At 35.6% G+C, this 23,389-nt stretch overlaps 1 protein-coding gene across 7 annotated transcripts in view; it reads left to right on the forward strand.

The window, feature by feature from the left end:
- TBC1D5 (TBC1 domain family member 5) overlaps window positions 1-23,389 on the forward strand; it is a 498,574-nt gene that overhangs the window by 241,873 nt on the left and 233,312 nt on the right. For all 7 annotated transcript variants that reach the window (XM_032488852.1, XM_032488869.1, XM_032488856.1 and 4 more), the window contains one exon: window positions 9,333-9,402. In XM_032488852.1, the coding sequence (XP_032344743.1) occupies window positions 9,333-9,402 (70 nt within the window). The remainder of the gene's footprint in view (window positions 1-9,332; window positions 9,403-23,389) is intronic.

The following is a 23,389-nucleotide window of genomic DNA, read 5'->3' on the forward strand; positions in this document are numbered from 1 at the left end:
TTCACCCTCTCCCAATAACCAGTAATGCGACTGATCATATTAGGGTCATGTTCAGAATTGGCATAGCTCAAAGCAGTCCACTACTACCGCTGGAAAATGTGATCAAAGATTATGCTGCATTGATTGTTCATTGTAAATAATGGCAAAAATGACATTCTATTTGGGGCAAATTAAATTGCCTTCAACAAGAGATTGTCACTTTTAGCACCGTAACAGTTTATTTTGTACTGGGAAAGACTTCTGGGTTGTCACAGTAATCTAGGAAACCTTCTAAAAAATAGAGCATCCTGGACCCCTACCCAGTTATCTCAGTCTCATCCTTTTTTTCTATCTCTTTCCCACAAACACACCACACACAATACCTGTCCCCAGGTGATCTGGATGTTCACCCAGCATGTTCATGAGCTAGGTCTCATCTGGTCCTTTTCCTCTTTGCTGTAGATGTGGATGGTAGGGACCCAGAGAGATTAATTTTGCCTTGGAATCCTCTTTATTTGATTGATTCTTGGTCTACTTTGTTTCTTCCTGAGACATCTGGCAGCTTTAAGTCCATAGAATGCCTGGAGAGGTGACAGTATGCCCAGAAATGACAATCATAATAAATAGAAATACTTGCATTTGTGTGTTATCACATGTTAACCTAAGTTGGGTAGTTGCACTTGTGATTACGTTTGGAATTAGGCCTCGTTTCCATTCAGTCTCAGAATCATTAGTGAATTCTTCTTAAAGCTCATTTTATTCTGATGTATGTGTAATACTGTATAATATTCTATGACTGATAGTTTTAGTTTATTACTAGATTGACTATAGTTTTAGTTCTTTATTTATCTACATTTTATCAATACCAAAAAGATATAGATAATTAAATAGATAAATTGATAGATTGATAGATTAAGCTCATGGATTAGATGGCTTTATATCTCAAGGCTCTTAACTGTATTTAATTCTGCTATTTCTCCACTCTCTTTATATCATATTCAGTGTTTGGTATGATCATGATCAGGAAGGATGTTAAAAGTGTACCACGAATCTTGCACAGTGTTGTAAAATTCATGGAATAAACCTTTGTTAATTATACATTTTATCAGAAATACTATTTTCTAATTACTAAGAAGAGATAATTTTCAGTTATTTAAATTATGAGTAAGTTATTCTCTTTACATAGAACTAATAGACTTCTACTTTTAGTCCTTCACTGGACCCAGTATTTTAAACACATTCACTGATTAAAACATTCATAAAAATGATACTAACATTTATTGAGGACTTATATTGTGCCATATGCTGTACTAAGCTCTTTATTTGCACTTACCTAATCGTCCTAACCACGCTTTGTGGTGGAAACTGTTACCATCCTCATTTTATAGATGAGGAAACTGAGCTATTGAACAATTAAGTAACAGGGTAAGTAAATGGTGGAGCATGTACTCAGGTGCATCCTGCCTGAGCTGTAGCTTTTAATCCCATTGCTATAATGCCTCTACTTCACAATTTCATTACACGGAATGTGACAGTTTAATTTTACCAGTTCATTAAGTGTTTTTTTCCTGGAAATTAAAGTTTAATCAGAGATCATTGGCAGCATTTTTTTCTTAAAATTTACAACCACTCTTGTCTTCATACAGACCCTACCCACTTATTTATATATCTGTCTGTCTTTCCTTCTTTAGATACACATGTCTTATACTTGAGAATTTTCCAGTTTTCCTTCAGTAATTGACTTCTCACTTTATTCCATTGCAGTCAGAGGAGATATTTTGCATGATTTGTCTTTTTAAATATATTGAGACTTGTTTTATGGCTTAACATATGGGATGTCCTAGAGAATGTTCCATGTGCATCTGAGAAGATTGCATATTCTATTGTTGTCTGCTGGAGTGTTGTGTGTATGTCTGTTAGGTCTAGTTGGTTTACAGTCTTGTTCAAGTCCTCTGTTTCCTTACTGATCTTCTGTCTAGATGTTCTGGCAACTTTTATGGTAGAACCTTCTATCTCTCCCTTCAGTTCTGTTGATATTTGCTTCATATATTTTCATGTTCTGTTGTTTGCTACATATATGTTTGTAATCATTGTATCTTCTTCATGGATTGACTTTTATCAATATATAAGGTCCTTCTTTGTCAAAAAAAAAGTTTTTGACTTCAAGTCTGTTTTGTCTTATATTGGTATAGCCACAGTATCTCTTTATTGGTTTATTTTTATATGAAATATCTTTTCCATATTTTTACTTTGGTTCTTAAGTGAGTCTCTTGTAGACGGCATATAGTTGCATCATGGGTTTTTTTAAATCCTTTTTTGCTAATCTCTGTCTTTTATTTGGAAACTTTAATCCAGTTACATTTAAAGTAACTTCTGATAAGAAAGAACTTATTTCTGCCATTTTGCTATTGTTTTCTGTATCTTTTAGACCCTATTTCTTCTCATTTCCTCCATTAGTGTTTTTTCATTGGCTTGTTTGTTTTTGTAGTGACCATTTGGGTTCCCTTCTCATTCCTACTGTGTAATTTTTTTTAGGTATGTTCTTTGTGGTTATCATAGAGATTACATGTAAATTCTAAATTGTTAACAATCTACTTCAAGTTGATAACCAAACTTAATTCTGTAGAAGAGATCTGCTTTCATACTGCTCTGTCCTTTTCCCTTTTTATGTTGTATCATAAATTACATTTTTATACATTGTTGCTCAGTAGTAGCGATTTATAATTTTTTTCTGTTTATTTTTTATATCCTGTAGGAATCAAAGTGTGACATTACAAAGCTTAAATACATAATAGTGGCTTTACACGTGCTCACATATTTGCCTTTAGCAGAGAGCTTTACTTCTTCCCACAGCTTGGAGTTACTGTCTACTGTTCTTTCCTTTCAATCTGAAAGACTGCTGTTAACTTTCCTTTAAAAGCATTTCTCGTCTCATTTTTTGTGTTTCTAGGAATGCCCTAACTTCTCACTAATTTTCAAAGGAGTATTTTGATAGAGATAAGATTGCTGGTTGATTGCCTTTTTTTAAAAAGCGCTTTAATATGTATGTATCATCCTGCTCTTTTGGCCTGCATATTATCTGATGAGGAATCTGCTTTTAATCTACTGAGGGTTACTTAATTATTGTCACTGTTGTGACAAAGTACTTCTTTATTGCTTCTTTTAGGACTGTCTCTTTGTTTTTGTTTTTGAACAGTTTGCTTATAATGGTTGTAAGTCTGAGTTAATCCTACCTAAAGTTAAATTAACTTCTTGGGTTTGTAAATTTTTTTTTCTTTCATCAAATTTGGGAAGTTTTCAGCCATTATTTCTTCAGATTTTCTTTCTGCTTCTATCCTATCTTTCAGACTCTCATAATACATATGTTAATGTGCTTGATGGTGTCACACAGGTCTCTTAGGCTCTTTTCACTTTTCTTCATTTTTTCCCCCTCTTTTTGCTCCTCAGACTTTATAATTTCAATTGTCCTGTGTTCAGGTTTGTTATTTCTGTCTTCTGCCTGCTCACACCTGTTGTTGAACTTCTCTAGTGAATTTTTCAGTTCAGTGATTGAATATTTCAGCTCCAGAAATTCTATTTCCTCTTTAATTTCTACCTCTTTATTGATAGTCTCATTCTGTTAATTTATTCTCTGCATGATTTGTTTCCTTTTTTGGTCCATGTTTTTGTTTTCCTTTTTGAACATTCCTTAAGACAGTTGTTTAAAAATATTTGTCTAGTAAATCCAGTTTTTATATTTCTCAAGGATAGTTTCTGTCAATTTATTTTTGTTTCTTTGATGAGCTGCTGAGCCATGCTTCCTGTTTCTCTGTATGTTTCATGATATTGTTTTGTTGACAACTTGATATTGGAATATTATGATTTGGTAACTGTAGAAATCAGATTATCCCCTTCTCCAGGGTTTGCTGTTTTTTATATTCTTGAAGACTGTTTCAGTCAATTTGTTTATTTTCCTGAAATTTTTTTTTATTTTTGCAAATACTTACTCTTTGACATATGTAGTCACTGAAGTCTTTATTTCTTAAATTGTGTTCATCTAGGATTTTGACAGAGATTTTTGAATGCCAGTTGCTAAAAGACCAACAAAACCCAGAATCTCTCCTTGTCTTTGCAGATTGGCTCTGTGCTGCAGCAGCCTTCCTCATGTAGCCAGGCTTGCACTTGCCCTTGTGGTCAGCTTCAGGTGGAAACTTTTCGTCTTCTCCGTTTCTGTATCACGGTGCATCCCTTGCTCTGGGCGTGTGCATGGCCTTTTACATTCCCCTGTATACGTGGGTGCTTTTGAATGTGCTGATTTCTCAAAGAAACTCTCACTAGCTTTTTCTCCCAGGCCGTAGGCGGTCTGTTTTATGTTTCAGTTGTAACCTTTTGCCCCAGGCATCTGCTGGCTCTCAGTTTGACTTGCAGTGTGTTCAAGAGCAATGTCCACCTTTTTTTTTTTCCTTTCTTCCTTTTTTTTTTCTTTCTTCCTTTTTTTCTTTCTTCCTTTTTTTTCCTTTCTTCTTTTTTTTTCTTTCTTCCTTTTTTTCTTTCTTTCTTCCTTTTTTTTTTTTTAAGTTAGATGAAAAAGAAACAATTGTCTTGTATCAGTTCTTCAGGTAGCTCCTAACAAGTGAGAATTGATGTACACAGTATTGTGCACATATAGTTTGCTCTGCCCCCTCCAGAACCAGGTACTGTTCTCCCCCTCTGGGAACTCGCTTCCTTCTTCAGGACGGCTGACGCTCTGGCTAGGGAGAGGGCAGAGCAAGCAAGTCAAAGCCCCACAGAGCTTTCAGGTTGCCTTTTTCTTGGTTCATTTGGTTTTTGTAAATCTTTGACTATTTTCCAGAGCTATTAGATAGTTGGTTCTGACAGTAACTTCTTGTTTTTCTGTATTTCTGTGGGAGGATAAGAATTTGGAGTTGTATATTCTGCCACTCTGCTGATGTCACTCTGCTTTCTTTTTAAGAAGAATTCTGTTGATAATTTAACGGAATTAATAAGTATTATCTTCCTAAATTAAAATTGTACACTTGAAATGTTATTTATTTAAAATTGCTCCTATGTATTTGTTTTACATCTGAGTTTCATTATCTAAGTTAATAACTTGAAAATATTATTTAGAGAACTAAATATGGCCTTTAAATCATTAGAATATAGATAAATTAACAATAATTAAGAGAACACGAAAAATTATTAAGTAAACAAATTTCTTGTGTGTACTTGAGCACTGGCTCTTAGACCTAATAGGTGGTCCTAGATTTTTAGCATAAATAATTAGCCCAGGGAGACTGTTGTTTACGTGATTCCTGAAATGAGGTAATAAATATCCTTTGTGGCTACTGTCTTCATAGACAATGCTGAGTTACTCACTGTGCTTTGCTTTAACTGTATCAACACATGAATGTACTTAATTGATAGCTTTTTTTGCATCCTTCACTTTGAGTGGGATTTTAAATTTATCTAAAACATTTCAGTAGTAATCCTCATTCATTTAAAGACACAAAAGGTTTTAGGTGTTCACACTATTCATTTATGCCATATTATCCTGTCACAGCTAAAATATGGCTACCTATAGCTTTGTTTTCAACTTAGTTTGAACCAAATATTTCTCCCTCTTACTATTAAATATTCATCACACACACTTGATGACATTTCTCTAAATTCAGAGATCAACCTTTTTTTTATTATGTAGTACTTTTCAGAATTCATACCTAGTATGATATGATACTTTTAAACTTGATTTATTTATGTGTAAAGTGAAGGCACAGTTAAGTAGGTGTGTTTAATTATAGCATTATTCTAGCTGTTTTTAACCTAACCTAGTTTAAAATCTTGTTCTCCCTTCATGAAGCAGATGTTTGTGCATGAAAAGCACTATAGAAATCTATTGTAAACCTTCATTTAGCATGATTTCAACATGCACAGATAGATACTGTAAATGCCCTTAGCTAGACATGACTGCAGTAAACACCGAAAAGGAGTCCAAATTTAATTTATCCTATTTTTGAAATTTAAGTCACCATTATACATATTAGTGGCTTAGTAAGTTAGGTACATGTATTTGGGGAAATACTAATGGAAAATACTATGCTCTTTGTATCTTCATTAAAAACAATATAGCTATGAGCATATTTTTTTCAAACCAGCCAACTTATTTTAATTGTGAATGTTATGAACTTATTTTACAAAGTTACTTACCAACTAATGAGAAATGAATGTGTTATGTAAATTTCAGACTGTAGCAGTTACAAGTAATTGATGAACTGTCCCTATAAATATATATGTTATACAATGTTATGCATATACAGTGACATATAAAATTTGTATTATATATTGTATATAATTTATGTATGTATTTTAAATTACTCAATAAATATATCCAGTTTTATTGATTAGTTTACGTTAAGTATCAACTACCTTTAAAATCACAATTGTCTTTTTTAAAATTTAGTCTATTGTTAAATTACTTTTCAACCAAGTGAAAGACTGTTGTCTTAAAACATTTTTAAGTATTTGTGCTGTTTGATCATTTAAAGGTCTTTGTGTGAAATTAATAATGTGTGTGTGTGTGGTTGTGAGAAAGAGAGAGATTTGAAAATAACCTATGCATCCTTGTTACAGTTACAGTTGACAACTTGGTTCAGTAATCAGAACAGCAACTAAACACATCATATTAAACTCTCTTGCACCCTCTGTTGTTATTTTGGGGGAATACCACACACACCTTTCCATGACTATATTAGACTAACTAAAATCTCTGATAAAATTAATACTTAGTTTATTATACTTACCTCCAGATTAGATTGATAGTAAAGTAGCATTTGTTTTTAATTCTTAGTTATTTTTTCTCATGATACAGATATGTTTTTTATTGCATAACAGCTTAAATGAAAAATGAGACCTTGTGTTTGTCTTTGATTTTTCCTAGATACCAATTTTAAGCCCCTCCAAGTATTTCACACACAAAAATGAAAATCTATACAGGACATAGCACCCTGTGTATACAGTTTTCTAGAATTACAAATTCTGTCTGTTCTTTTGAAAACCTTTCAATTGTCAGATAGTTTCCTTCCAAAATAAGAGTCTGGGATCATCCATACTAAAATTAAGAATTTATAACTGTAAGGAACAGATGTTTTCATAAACATTTGCTATAATTAATTTCAACTAGAGGATTGAAGGAACAAAGCAGTTTTTCCCACTTCAAAACTTTATTACCTTTTCCCCGTATAGCAAACTCTGAAATCTTCTCTCTAATATCGTTTAGAGAAACAGTTGTATTCCTTATTCGGTATGTTTTTGAGAAAGTAAAACTGCTTTTTCTTCCTTATTACCATCTTTGAAGGTTACATTCAACGTGATATATTCATTTCCAAACAGGTATAAAATGAAGAAAACCTTTGTAATATATTTTGATGGCAAAACCTAGTTTTAAAAAACTGGAAGTGTCTTAATTTTGAAATATTTTACAGTTGATATGATAAATATCAGCAGAGGGCAAGAGATACTCTGTTGGTGAGAGGTGAGATTTTTGTATATTTAAGTAATCATAATCTTTAGTTTTAAGGAGAAGGAAAGCTCGTATTTTAAACCTATGATATAGTACTTATTCTATGCTGATTATGGAACGTTTCACAGGAAACGTCTGCAAGCTGTTAAATAACATGTGTTGTAGGAAATTTTCACTTAGCAAGGCAGAGACTATTTTTCCTGAAATCTTTTTCATTTCTTTATGATAATACCATTAATTTTTTAAAAAGGAAAATGAAATATGTTGTTTGAGTTATCTTATGGTACCCATGTTTTCCAAGAATTAACAAAATATATTCAACGAGGTTGATCTTAAACATTTAAGTGTTTTGGATTATTTTCTTCTATAGAATTTGGCAACATTTTCCAATACTGTAATCCATTTTAGGGTTTTTGTTTAATGAAAAAAAAAACACCTTAAAGTATATTTTGAAGAAAGAGTAGACTTAAAAGTTAGTTAAGTGGGTTCAGACCAGTTCTCCTTCTTCTAAACACTTGTGTGCAGCTGCAAAGATTTTGAAGAGAGCCTGACATTCTTGACTAATCTGTCAACTATAAAATGTGCAAAGAAAAATAGGTAACTGTCATTAAAATTACATTTTAGCTTTCAATAACCCTTTAATGAGCAGCATAATCATATAAGTATGGTACCTTAAATGCTATATTCAATAATTAAAAATAATTTCATCTCTAAACTGAAAGCTGTGTAATTGCTATTTGACTTAACAAGACCACTGTGATGATCTCCAGTGGTACCTTAGAATGTTCAGAATGGATTAAAAGTATAAGTTAAAATTGGATAAATCATTAAATTATTAGGCTTTAAATATCACAAAAGTGAATATAACCTGATGTTTGAAAGTTACATAACAGGAATTAGTATAAAATGTAATCAGATTCTGGTCTGTTTAATTTGTTTCTGAGAATAAATGATGTGTTTAGTAGTAGTAGACTATGGTTTCATAAAAAGTACACTTTGAAGTACATATTTTAAAATTTAAGCTAAAATTAAATTTCCTTCAATAAGAATATTTTGTGTCATTGGTAAACATTTTTTTAACTTCTTTAGCAAATGTATTTTTATTCTGTGATCTTTAAACTGATAGGTAGAATTTGTTCTCAATCTAATTTTTTGAATAGGCTCAAGTGCAAATGTTTTTTCCCTAAAAGTTTGATATTACTGCATGAGGAAGAAATACCTTTTGATGTTGAGTTTTTTTGTTTTTTTTTTTTTTCAATTTTTTTAAATTGCTGAACTTTTGCCCACAGTTAAAACATAAAAGTTTGGGGAAGATTTTGAAGGTGTATTAAAAGCTCGCTGGAAGGCACTGTTGATCACCCCCTCTCCAGGCAGCTCTCTGTTCTCCCTGTCTGCTGGCCAAGTTCCTAGAGTGTGGAGGGCCGGGCCGGGAAAACATTCCAGGTCTGCTCTCTGCCTGCTCCAGCAGTGGACAGGATGGGTGACTTGGTCGCTGATAAAAGTTGCGCTCTGTTTGTAAACATTAGTGTATGATTTAAATGGTTTATAAATTTTGGTTTTGTCTGCGATTCAGAAGAAGAAAATGGCTGTACTATATACTTCATTTGTTCCTGTTAGCAGTTACTGTGGTGTAGTGCTGTCCAAGTTGGAGTGGTGGTGGTAGCCTATATTTTAGCATCAAAATGAATTTTTTGCTTAAAGGTTCTGATTACAAAAGATATTTGGGGGAGGGGTAAAGGGTAAGTGGTATATGTTTTTGGACTCAGTGTACTGCATGGACCTGTCACAGTAACTTTTCAACTGAAATACGCAGTTTCATAATCTCCATTATTTCAGTGTTTCTAAATTTTTTTTCCAGGAGATTCAAATAAAAATGGAAGAAGAGCAAGTTCTACTTTAGATTCTGATGGGACTTTTAATTCCTATAGGTAGGTGATGAATGCATAGATACATAATATTACAAGATAATGTACAAGATACCTAATCTTAGAGGATTCTGATCTCAGACTAGTGAGGACCTGTAATCTGTGCTTTAAAAATATGACAAATGCAAAGAATATTGTGTTACGCAGTTGTTCTGCAAGCTTATTGAGTAGGGGAAAATATAACAATTCTTAGTTCTTGAGTAAATGGACTCACTGTAAATATCTGTTGTTATCCTATAGCAAGATAATTGGAATGAATGCACATGTAGTATTAAGCTTCATCATAATGCATTTTTGTTTTTGTTTTTCCTGTATCTCTCTTATGGTACTAAAGGCTTCCTTTGTTTGCCTAAGTTTCCTGATAATACAGAGTATCTGCTTATGAGCATCTGAGAGAGTCTGAAGTGTAATCCATGCTTATGTTAAGGGCTGTTTGTTAATATCCTGTTTGACTCCTCAGCAAACAGGGCAGTTACATCTCAATTAGCAATTTTTAAAAAGGATACACTCATTAAGAAAACATGCATCTTATCTAGTCATTTGTTAATATTCTCTATGTAACTTGAATTTGCTTGAGTAAACGTTTCTGGATTTTGTATCTTCTTAACAGGGAAACCTTGGAAGTGGAAATATTAAAGTACTTCCAGTAGTATTTGAAATCCACCTGCTGAACCAAAGTGATATAAGAACTGGATTGTTTTCTTTCAGGGAGAATAAAGTACAGATTCAGTAATAACACCTTTTGGTGTTGTAGGTAGCAGTGCAGATTCTTGAAGAAATCCTTTGATGGAGTACGTTGTCCTTATGGTTAATAAGTTCTGATACTTGCATATTGATGCTGTAAAATATATGCAGGAACCACTCTTCACTTGGAAACATTTGAATATTAAGCTGTAATTCCTTCTTTTGTATCATAAATATGGAATTTGTGCTTAGATTCTTTATATTCTTGACTGTACATTCTATATACATGATTGGAACTACATCATTTGTTCCTTCAGCTCCCAGGCAAGCTTCTAACATCTACAGTAGGGCCTTATACACACGAAGCACTTAACAAGAATGCAGTCATTGTGAAAGTTTTTACAATTTGTTTATGAATTCCAGAAATGAGATGGTAATTGAGATGCTTGACATCTTTATTTTATGCCATTTGGGGTCTTTAGAAATAATCAGTCATTCAAGAGTCACGGGTGCTACAAGAGGCTACGTTCCCGTGGTGTTGTAGAAGGGCATTACCGCGGCAGCGAGGCTCGTGTGCTGTCATCATGTTTTCTGCACCCGTCCTACCTGCTAAGGGTTAGAGTGCTCTGGAGCCCTCTCTTAGTGCGGAAGTGCAGGAGAAAGCTTGGAATTTCACATACTAAGTAATAGGTGGAATCCTCTATCTGAACATGTTGATCCCAACAACAACAAAAGGTGAATTTAAGAGATATTTAAATAAATGCTCATGTTTGGCATGTAACTGAGGAATGCTAATGTGATAATATGTGAAATGCATGGTGGAAATAGCATTAGATATAAATACAATTTTAAAAAATCCCAAGACAAAAGGAAAATAAAGGTGTATTTCAAAGGAAGGAAAATCCTCATGTATATATAAATTTTGTTGGTAAATTATATTTCACAATTACATTGTAGTTTAGCTAATGATAACAAATAATGGATATAATATAAAGTTAAGAGAAATGTGTCAGTGTGAAGGCACAGTATTATCTTGTAGTTTGTTTTGTTCTTGAGTAGTTTGAAGATTAAAGTATCTTAGTATTATTGAATGATAATTGTACTTTGAAGCAAACTCCTAATACAACTTTGCACAATAAATACTAATGTTGTTAACTAATATAGTTTTAATCAATGCCTGTCAGTGTTGTAATGTTAAGATATTACTATATTGTTGTAATTAAAAAGGCAAGATAAAAAGCTCAGGTAGTACAGTATATAAAAATGAGCTTTTAATAGTTGGCAGGCCAATGCTGTTATTAAATAGTATTATAGTATTTAAGGTGTGAAATGAATATTTTTCTACTCAGTAGGCAATAGCTCTTACAATATAATGAGCTTACTTGTGAATCTGACACTTGGGTTAAATGCAGAATTCATAGCAGCACAGCTCTAGGGCATATTTTCATATAAGGTCAACCAATAAAAGCCAGGAATAGTTGCAGAATCACACTAAAATGGCCACAAGAAGTGTCAGTGAAATTCAGTTTTGAAAATGAAAATTTGTTCTGTTACTATCATAGCTCTTTTAAATCAACTAGAAATAGGTTATTAGAAAAATATGAATGTTCCAACCCTCAAATATCCTTTAGCCTAACAGATCTACGTTTGTACTGTTTAGACCGCCTCGGAAATCCTGACCTTTCTCCACAGACAGTTCTGGCTGTCGGCCGGGCACTAACACACTCAGGCTGGTCTGCTTGTGTCTGCGATAGTGACTGGCTTTACTCTGTCATCTGTAAAGTGGACATCGTAGTGTCCGACCTGCTTCCTTGTCACAGCTGTTGTAAAGACTGATAGAATTGTATAAAATGAAGCCTTTTGAAAATCTGAATGCAAAACCATGCAGTTTTTATTGGTAGTTCTTTGTGTTCCCCTCATGGAAATCAGCAATTTTTTGCCTCCATCTTTGTGCGCACCCTGGTACAGGCCGAGGCTTTATTAACTTTTGAATCCAGTCTTGAACTGGTCCCCTAAATCTGTATTCTTCCCATTATTTGCTTACATTATTGTGGTCTCAGATGTCAGTTTTAAGAGGACAGTCTCTGCTTTCTGTTGTTTCTGGTTTTGTTTGGTAATAATATCTAAACATAGTGAGTTGGTGCATGTCTGACCCCAGAGACTTTGGACAAGTCTTAGTTTCCTCACCTCAAGCGTGAGGGCGATAAATCACACTTGCTTCAAGGAGTTAATGGGATAATGCCATGTGGCAAATGCCCAGTAAGTATGAGCTGCTTTTGTCTTCCAGTCAATGCCATCATCACCGTCATCACCGTTCATCTTCTGACACGTAGAATTTGTTTTACAGTGTGCTAGTAGAGACACCAAAAGGAAGACTTAAACACAAAATGTCTTACAGGAAAATAACTGTTGTCTGTTAGCAGAGAGGGGGCTGAGACAAGCGCCGCGCGAGGCTTGGAGCTCTCAGCCTCTGCTGTTGTGTTCCAGGCTCCCCGTGTAACAGACGCACACACCCAGTAGAGAGAGAAGGGAGATGTGTTAGTACTGGTGTAAGTTCAGAGGAGGGTTTTTGGAATTTTGGCAAATTCTGAAATTTACAATCGATGGACCCTAACTATAGCTTTATGTGCCTCACGCTCACAGACTTGTTGTTCATAGTCTAGGAGGTTTTACTTCGGGTTTGTGGTTTTGCTTCATTGATTCAGATAGAGCCCAGCTGCATTTAACTCCTAAGGCACCAGTGTGGTCATTCCGTGATGCCTGGGTGATAGCCTAGATTTTGTTGTGGAAGTTTTTGTTAAAATTTGATTATTTATCTCCCAACTCATTTGCAGATGTTGCATTAAAGTGGAAAGATTATAAAAACTGAGAAGATATTACTGGTTTATGCAGTCTACCTTGTGCATTTTAAAGACCCATGTTAATGTTTTCTGTTAGATGAAATGAGCTTTCTCTGTGTCTTATTTAACCATGAAAACTGAGAGACTGGTGCTGAGTGTGAAAGAAGGAGTTGCCGACGCACAGCTGGCAGTGGACGTTTAACTTAGGGACTGCAGCACCTGGCCCTTTGGTGGAGGGACTGCTCCCTCTCCCCCCTCCCCTCCCCAAGGGCAGCTGACCTTCTCCTCTCCAAAGAGGCGAGCCCCTTGCCAGCACATATGACTACAGACTATTACATTAATCTGTTTAGCTGTAGTACCAGCTGCTTGCATGTTTTTAATTATCTTATTAGATGGGATAACAGTGACCTATGAAATAAATTGAAGGTGAACATTTTTAAACTTTCCCTTTTTTACCCTCTGTTTCTAAATATCTTTATTGATCCAATTATGATATTCTGCAAAAGTTCATTTGGAAGTCTGTATGGTTTTTGAGTCAATGTAATGCTTTTTAAAGCAAAATGTTATAATTACCAGTACAGGAAATAACTTCGTTTTTGCCTCATTTTTGATAAGATTTAGGTTGTGTTTATGTAGCCACAAATTCATGTTAAAATCTGTTGGTTTAATAGGTAAGAGAAAACTCTGACCAGTTATTGGCATTCACTGGGAAACTCACAATAGTGCTTAAATTTCAGACATCTTAGCACTGTATAAATGGCATAGGGTAGAATATAAATCATTGTAGATTATTTTTAAATAAATTTGTATATTTAACTCTGATTTTCTAGATTCTGTATATACAGTGGTAAATCACCTAGCTGACCCTAATTATTTTTACAATTTAATTTCACACAGTACCATTTCTGAGTGTATTTTCCAAGCTGTGCCATTAGGAAAAGTGTACTGTCTTCTGGATTTTTGACAACTGGATAATTTTCAAGTAGTACTTGAAATTAAATGTTGACTTCAAGAGACAGTTCAAAATAATAATGACCAGTGGTTGTTCAAAGTCTTAACCCTTAAACCAAAATTGTGATAATTTAGTCAGAAACCCTGATGTTGAATTTAAAAACATAGGTAGTTGGATGCAAAAAAGGATTGTAGAATACTCACATGTGTCGTTTGAATTAGGAAATCCTCTAAGTGGCATAGTGGGGTGATTTGAGCCTTGAAAATGTTTTAGTCCTAAATGCTTACAAACTATACATTATTTTTTTTAATTAAGTTATATTCATACTTTTTGGTTTCTTAGTTTTTTCCCTCTAAAGAAAGACCAAATTACATAATTCAAAAGAGCTTTTGTTGAAGTATATGTATTTTATTTTCTCTTTAAGGAAAGAAAATAAAAAGCCACTTTGGCTCCAAAGTACTGGTGATAAAATTTCTTGATGTTGATCAGAGCTCCCAAAGTTGCCTCCCTTTTTCAATACGGTATGTTCTATAGCCCACAGAGTCAAAGGATGTTGAAGTTAGTAAAAAGATTTTAAGAATTCTCAGGGGGGAAGGTATAGCTCAGGTGGTAGAATGCAGGCTTAGCATGCATGAGGTCCTGGGTTCAATCCCCAGTATCTCCATTAAAGAAAAAATAATAACATTAGTAAATAACCTAATTACCTCCCCCTGCAATCAATCAGTCAATCAATGTTGTTGGTTTACCTTTTTGAATTTAAAAGTTGTCATTTCCTGAATAAGAAAAAATACATTAATTTGAACTTTCTTAAGTCATTGAGGAAATTTAAAAAATTAGGCTTCAGGTTTTATCACAAAGCTGTTATATATCCTATTTACATGTAATGAATAATTTGGGAGAATGTGGGAAATAACTTTACATCATTTACATTTATGTTTAGTGTAATACCTTTTCCTTCCCCCATTTGCATGTAAGAGTGTCCTCTGTCTCTTGAAATAACAATGAAGCAGTGGCTCAGAATATTAGAGATAATAGGGCAAAAGCATATTTTGGATTTAAAATTTAGAAATCTGGGTTCTGGTTATACTTTTAGAATGATATACATTTGTTAATCTGTTATTTTTAAGAATATGGAATCATAGAATCAATTTAATTGCTGAACGTTATACTGTGTTAATTTGTTCCAGCTGCTATAACAAAATACCAGAGACGGGGTGGCTTATAAACAACAGAAATTTACTTCTCACAGTTCTAGAGGCTGGGAGGTTCCAGGTGAGGATGCTGGTGGATTTGGTGTATGATGGAGCCCACTTCCTGGTTCCTAGATGGAGTCTTTTAACCGTGTTCTCCCATGGCTGAGGGGCACGCGAGCTCTCTGGAGTCCTCTTCCGTAAGAGCATTGATCCCATTCATTAGGGCTCAGCCCTGGTGACCTAATCACCTCCCAAAGGCTGCACTCCCAAACACTATCACACTGGACGCTAGGATTCAAAATATGAATTTGGGGGCCACGTTCAGTCCACAGCACTTACTACAGGAAAGAGAGACCAGCCTGAGTTCTGTGTCCTGCTCCTTCTCCACCCACTCATCCTAGGTTCCTATGGCCTGGCCATTTTAATTATTTTTCCAGGACATAGCTTAGTAAATAGATGAAAAAGGAGGACCTAGAATTAGGGTTTCTTTGCTGATTCTTAGAATAATGCTTTCCTCAGTTGGATGTGTTGCCTGTATTTTGTTGAGAACCTATGTAATTTTATGACACCAACTCTTTAAGTTCTTAAGAATAAATACATGATTTAGGGAAACAGTTTGGGAAAAGCACACAGAGAGAAATAAGACAGACTAAAGTTTACGTGTTAGCTCCACCACTTACTGACTGTGTGACCTTAGGTAAAGTGATTAACCTCCCCAAGTCCTGGTTAGCTCAGTTGTAAAACCGGAGTTTTACCAGCTCCTGTGTCACAGACTTATAGGGCGCACACCTACAAATGTGCAGAGCCCCGGCGCAGTCACCTAACACATAGGAGGGAGCAAATCCTAGTTTTTTTCTTTCTCTCTTTTCTAACATTTCCTTTGAGTTTTAAATGATTTTTTTACCTAACAAAGTTGTCCTTTGTCTCAGAAAAGTATTTTAAAAATTCTGTACACTTCTAAAGTGGCAATAAGTGAGTATTTAGGGAGCAGATGTACAGTTATCTATAAAAGGTCAGCTCTACAGTCGTACAGTTATCTGTAGATTATAGATTTCTATTCAGCCCCACCAACTGATCATCAGATTTTCTTAGTTCTTGTTTTCATATTTGCCCAAGTAGCACCACAACTTTTATAGTTAAATGATAATTTCAGAGAGCACAAAATGTGTAACTTTTGTATTTTCTGGACACCAGAATCAGAATATTACTTTTTCTTCTTACCTCCACAATGGAGCCACATTTGAGAGAAGGAAAAAAAATCACATTTGAATGATAAATATATCTTCTTGAAGTAGCTTTATTATTTTTATGGTCCTAGAACTGGTCAGTAGCTACGTTTCTCTGTAATGTATAACCTGTCTGAACTAATTATTAATCACTTCAGGCTCTGGAAATACACAACCTTTTGTTTAAATAATTAACGGGTTTGCTTGCATTTATATCCACAAATTAACATAACCCAGACTGACCAGAGCACACACGTTACAGTGTGAGTTCTTTTCCTTCACAAGCCCCTTCAAGCCCTTTTTATTATCTGTAGACAAGCTTTGGGGAAAATTTTTTTCCTATTTGTTTATTTACAAAGTCAGCTGCAAGCTTCAGTCAACCAAGGCTGTGTAAATGTTTATCTTTGAAAAGACAGGCATACATTTGAAATGGGAGGATAAAGCTGCCATGAGTCAGTTGGCAGGAGAGACCCTTCCCCTGGAAGAACGTCTGTCTGCCCTGGTGCTCCTGGTGGACAACCCCGGCAGCCCCTCTGTCACTATGTGATGTGTGTCAGCAGGCGGCACTTTGTAGGGATGGCGCTGAAGTAGATTTAATTAAATAGTTGGTCAGTAATATTGAAGTGTGTTACTGGATCTATACTTTGAGAAAATAATGCATAGAATTAGAGTTTAAAAGTGGAAAGTTATAAATCTCTTGAAACATTTTACAAATAGCATGCTTATTTATCGACTTATAGATCTCCTTTATATTTATGTAGTTAGCGTGTGTAATGCTTAATTTCTGGTTTATGATTTGATGGACAATTTGTTGTCTCAAAGATATAGTTGAAGAGTGGAATTTTCATAGAATATTTTAAGAAAAATGGATTTTCAATATTTGTCTGTTTCCTGTATCAGATTGCCTTGCCTTTTGAGGGAAGGGGCAGTGATTAGTAATCCTATTTTTTCATTTATTACTAATCCAGAGCTTTCACAAGTACCTTCCTGACATTTGTTTTTATATATGCATATATATATATGTGTGTACACATATGTATGTATAATACATATGTATTATATTATATGTGTTATGTGTTATATATGTATTATATATATATGACAATTTATTGTTGTTCAAGAGAGCTAACCTATCTTCGGTCACCTGCAGATCTCTACTGTACACCCATTACTGGCAGCCAGCGTGCCAGACCCAAAGCCAGACAAATCACACACCCTGCCCTTGGTGCACTCCTGAGCTGGGAGAGGAGACAAACATGGAAGCGACCACCACAGATGATGACTGGTGTTACAGTGGGGACTCTGACCAAGATCTAGGGGATACCAGACAGGCTAGTTAAAATTGAGGGTGGTTAGTGGTTGGGAAGAAGACAGGTTTGCTGGACATACCGGAGGAACAAGGGTTTTCCATGAGGTGAACAGTATGAACAAGCTCTGGCAGTGCGTCCCTTGGGGTTCTTGGTAGATTTGACTGGCCTTACATCTGTCAATCACAAGCTCATACAACATGGGTGTTTACACACATCTGTTTCATTGTGGCAGTGTTGTTACTTTGCAGGAACTGCTGTTTTGACAGTATTGAAGTTTTCAATTTCAGTATATCATAGATGCTTGATATATTTAAATCAGTGATCAGAAATTTTAACTGGGAGTTGAAAATGTGAGTCTTTAAATTGCACAAAATTATATGAAATAGTTGATAATGATACAATTGAGGATGAATATTATGTGCCTAGAAATAAGGGGAAAATCAATAAAGCAGCTATGGAATAAAAAATAGCCTGCTAATGAGAGAGTATTTGAAATTTAAAAGAAGTCCTAGTATCGTCGGAACATATGGGCATAGTTTTCATTCCATGATTGTAGACGCCATGTTCTGAGATAGATGCAGAACTACTTAGTCTGGGTGACATACTCAAGGAGCTGCAAAGACTGTATTTCAAGCTACTTGTTCAGATGAGAAAAGCAGTCCAGATGACATGCCCGAGCCTCTGAGCCCATGTGAAGCAAGACAGGGTGGTTGAACACCATCTCTTAACCTCACTCCAGTTTTCAGTGTGCTTCTAGATCTTAAATCTCCCTCAAGTGTCAGAGCACTACTGCCCTTGAACCGGGCACAGACTTCTGATGTCTGGATTTGGTTCAGTTCGCAGTGATACATTTGTAATCTCCAAAGTGACCACTGCTGCTTGCCTGCCCGCCCCTCCCCCACCTCGCACAGGGCCACCCCCAGAGCCTGCGTCTCTCCCTTCTTTTCTGACTTTGTAAGTTGAATGGGGACAATTTTTTTTCCTCCTGAGAGATTTGGGGGAAGGTTGGGGGAGTAGGATAAAATAAAGCCAGAGTGGTCCATTTGGCATTTTTAACACCCAACCCTGTCTCCCACTGCCACCTGAGCCGCTGACGGAACCTGCTTCCAGAGGAGGGACCCCATTTTCCTGCCTCTGTCTCTCTAGGTGCCATTCCTAATTATAATATTTTTTAAAGTTCTGTTGTAAAATGAAACTTTTCTCATGGTGCTAATTTTCAGTCTTACAGTAGCATTCCATGCAACAACTCGATGAAAACATGTCACTCGCGTTCATTATGAAGATCTCTGTGGTCATATAATTAAATTTTTGTGGCATCCATTTGGGAACATCTGAATTATTGAGTGTATGAATTAACAGAATAGCAAATAGCAAAATAACAAAAGGTCTTTTATAAAATCAGGACTAGATTTGGGTTCTTTTGAAGTTGATGAACTTGCAAATCATATAAGATTCCAGCAGTGGAGAATACTTCTGCTTATTAACACAGGACTTTTTATGAAGCATAATTTAATCTGGGCGAGGAGGTCACGGGAAAACGGCTTATCTTCCACCGTGATGCTGAGCAGCTGTTTTTAAAAATCAGAAAGAGAAACACGACTCACCCTGATGTTCAGGCCTGCGTGGGAAGCAGCCTGTGGGCTTCATTTCAGGGTCTCCACGGGGTCCAGTGTCAAGAAAAGGGGATTTTCCCCCTTTCTTTGGAAATGCGGTAACATACCAGTTACGTAGGTCGGATTTCAAATAGCTTCAGCCAAGGAGGATATAATCAGAAACTTAGAAAGCAGGGGAGAATATTAGAGTAGCCAGCAAGTTTGCTCACTGAGGGAGCTGTAGTCCCAGGAAAGCCTTCCAGCTCTGACTCTGCTTTCACTTAGTCTTACTTCTCTCTTTTTTTTTTAAATTAAAAAAGGTTATGATGGTTTATGTTGTTGAAATAGGCTAGAATGTATGATGGTTTAAAGTTGTGTTTGTTGTCTTTATTTTTAAAAAAGACAAACAGAGCAAGCGACAGAAGGGTACAGATTTCAGATTTCTAAAAGCTAATAGGCCGTCATTTTACGAATCAGTCGCTGGTAGCCTGACAGTGATGGCCGTGAGGGAAATGCCGCTAAAAAGCAGGATGGAAAACTCCAGAAGCCAAGCAAGTGAAGTCATCTGATGTAGGAGCAAATAGCCATGCATTTTCCAAACATATATCACATCTGGAGTAAAATTCCTTGAAGTCTGAGAAACATTTTGATACTCTGAACATCGTTTGTGTTGAGAAAATCACTTACAGGGCATACATAGGCCTTTCACCATGATGGGTAAATTGGATATTTGAGCATGGGTTTTTTAAATTAGTGCATTGTTTCCTTTTTAACTATAAACGAATGCTGTTTTCTAGTCACCCTGCGGTGGGGGTATTTCCTTACTTTTTCAGGGGCCCATGTAAAATTGTTTTCCCAGGTATGTTAATCCAGACAAATTATAAAGTCGATAAAGTACAAATTGACCTTAAACCAGAGTTTATTTTATCACATGGCCCACTGATCCTCATTTTAAATTACCATTTCCTGTATGTATGAGCCACTCATTGCCGAGTATGGTTATATGATGCTCGTGGTCCAAGTCTCAGGTCTGATTCTTTCCAGCATTGATCATTTCTGGTGTGTCACTGTCATCACTAAAGATTTGCTTTTCTAACTTTTACGTGTGTATGTATGTGTGTGTGTGAGAGAGAGAGAGGTGAAAGGAAGCAGGGGGCAGTGGGTGGTGGTGCTGGAGACAGAAACAGACGGTGACAGGCCATGAAATAAGATTCAAAAACTAAGAAAAGGGAAAAAAACACTTTTACATGGATATCTGATTTTACTTAGAGTTAATTTTATACTGTGTTACATCTCTCAGAGATGTAACCACTTGATTTCATAACCACTTGCATTGTTTAACTTTCAGCGTGTATCTGTCTGCTTTCCCTGCTGACACTGTGACTCTCATGTGTCCATCTTTATATCTGTTGAACCGTTACAGTTGGATGTATATATGAATGGTTTATCATCCTTAAAACACTTTGAGTTTCACTGTCCAATATAGGAACCACTGGCAACATGAGGCTATTTAAATTTAGGTTTAAATTAATTAAAATAAAATAAAATATGTCATTTTTCAGTTGTGCTATAGCCATGTTTCAGCTGCTTCATAGCTATATGTGATTAGTGATTATCATATTGGACAGTCAAATAGAGAACATTTCTGTCATCTCAGAAAGTTCTGTCACACAGTGCTGATTTAGAGGTTGTCGAATGGATTCAGTTAAAATATAATCCACTTAAATCTTTTTAAGAGAAAATATTTGTTTCAAAAGTACATGTATTTCTGTAGGTGTAATTCCCTACAAGTCAACCCGGTCTTGGAAAACACAGTTTAAGGGGAAGGATTGCCCTTTAATTAGAATATGAGATTTTGGTAAATAAATGCTTTGTTTCTAAATTACTAGAAAATAAATTGTTTTCCATGCTATAAATACTTCCCTTGCAGTATCGTTTACATTATAGATGTGTGGTAAAGTGTTTATCATATAGAGGATAAGATATGAAGTCCATGCATGCTAGTCAGCACTAATACCCCGGCAACAAGGGCAGGCTGGGGGCGAAGGAGGTGGGGAGGGCCCCGCGGAGGTGTCTCAAAGAGGGGGCTTTCTTACTTACTGATTATGTCAGAAACATCAGTAAGCCGTGGGCTATAGAACACGTTCATTTCAGACAGCTTCATGGAGATTGTCTGGTCCAGGTCCTTTGCTCACCTCATTTCTAAATGCTTGATCCTTTGATTAGTAATATAAGGACCTTTATTATGTGCTTAATTTTTTATAACCTTGTGATACAGCTTGTCTTATTTCTTTTCTCAACGCTCATTTGCAGAGTTTACCTACTTTAATATGACTCTGAATTTAGGAGCTCTTAAACACTGTAATTTTAAGAAAATAATACATTTTTTAAAAATTAAAAGAATATTCTAGCCGACAGTCCAGCACCGTTGCTCAGTTTTCTGTGTCCTTGTGGATATTCAGGTGAAAGCTTGCGATTTCTCAGTTCACAGTTAAATCCAAACCCAAATCAAAACATCATCATAAATTAATTTTAACAAACCACCACACAGTGAGCTATTTGTTGCCTTTGTCTCAGTGGAGCCTCATCACATGAGAACATATCTCACCTAGAAAGACGAAGAAATCCATTTTAAGCTTGTAATTGTGAGGTGTTTTTATATGTATTTATATATGTATAAGTAATGTGCCCTGATGTTTCATTATGGAGGAAAAAAGAGCTTTAAATAAAAGTAAGTTTTTAAAAATTCCTGATACAGGAAGCAAAAAAGCCAGTACAGTTTCTAATTGCCTTTTAGAGTCTCTGAGTTCCCTCATTACCTGTGATTTAAGCTAAAAATGAGGTAATTATAGATAACATCAGTGTTTATCTGGTTGATCTTGGCACCTGCAGTCCTAATGTTGTAGCTTACCCAGATCTGGTGCCACACTTTACAGTCTGATGCTGACATCCCTAATTTACACTTCTCATATTTCCATTGATTTTTAAGTTTACATGTTCCTTGTTCTATTTGAATAGTATTTTAAAAATAATACCTTTAAAACAGTATAAAGTCTCATGCTCTTTTAGGTGGAATATTGGAATCGTGGTACAGTCCTTTCATTAATAGAAATCTTTCCCTAATATATTTCTATACAGCCTTAAAAATTTCTTGTGTCCTTTTCCCTTTGCATTCAGTAAAGCAAATGTGATTGTAATTAACATGGCAGTCTTTTCAAATATTGGCATGCACTTCAGGATTATAAAATTGTTTAAACCTTTTTGCATCAGGTGCAGTTTTTTTTGCTTGGAAGGTGCTTCTCCACCTTCCACATATCCTATGCATCTAACTCTGGTCTTACCCCGCTTACAGGCCACATTCCTTTGGCCTGGCCTTTAGTTCTGCTGTTGCTCTAGCCACATCTCAAAAACGAGATGACCACGGTTGACAGGCCGACCTTGGAAACCACAGGGCCATCTCTGAGAGCTCCTGTACCACCCGCCCCCGGCATACCCCCCAGCCCCACCTACCGGGACTTACTGACCTTTCCTGTGGGATGAACCCTCCTCTGCTCCACGGAGCAACTTCATCAGTAACAGCTGAAGCAGCTGTCTTAACCAGGTATCAGAGATCCTCGGTACCAGCTGTAGGGAGTCTCTGGGTTCTTCTCAGTTACTGTAGTGGCCTGGCTTTTTTAAGTTAGCTCCACAGAGACATTGTCCCCTGTCTAAATAAAGCCAGAAAATGGGGTAGAAAGCATCATATAAAATATACAATATGAACTTGTTTTCTCTATTATATCTTCATTTGGGACGATTCAGAAATATTTTTTTCCAGAATTGCCATGTCATTTATGCATTATTTAGGTTACAAAAGTATTTAAACAATTAAATTTAGAAAGTGCTAACTAGTTGCATTCTAATTTTATGTGCATATCTTGGGAAAATACTACATTAAAATATATAATTAGAAAGATATCTCTTTATGATTATAAGCTGTATTTATTCACTGCATATTCTAGTTGATTTCCATGTTAAAAAAAAAACAAAACTGCAAGAGGCTTAACTACCTAAATAGGTCTTCTTAGCGGGAAGGCATCAGTTGGTGCTGCAAAAATTAATTCTACTCACTTAGAAATGATTGCAGCACTCTTGGCCAATGAATGTTCTTCTCTGAGGAGCACAGAGATGGGCTCAGAGTCCTCCTCAACACA

The sequence above is a fragment of the Camelus ferus genome, chromosome 1 (assembly GCF_009834535.1).
Source record: "Camelus ferus isolate YT-003-E chromosome 1, BCGSAC_Cfer_1.0, whole genome shotgun sequence".
Taxonomy (NCBI): domain Eukaryota; kingdom Metazoa; phylum Chordata; class Mammalia; order Artiodactyla; family Camelidae; genus Camelus; species Camelus ferus.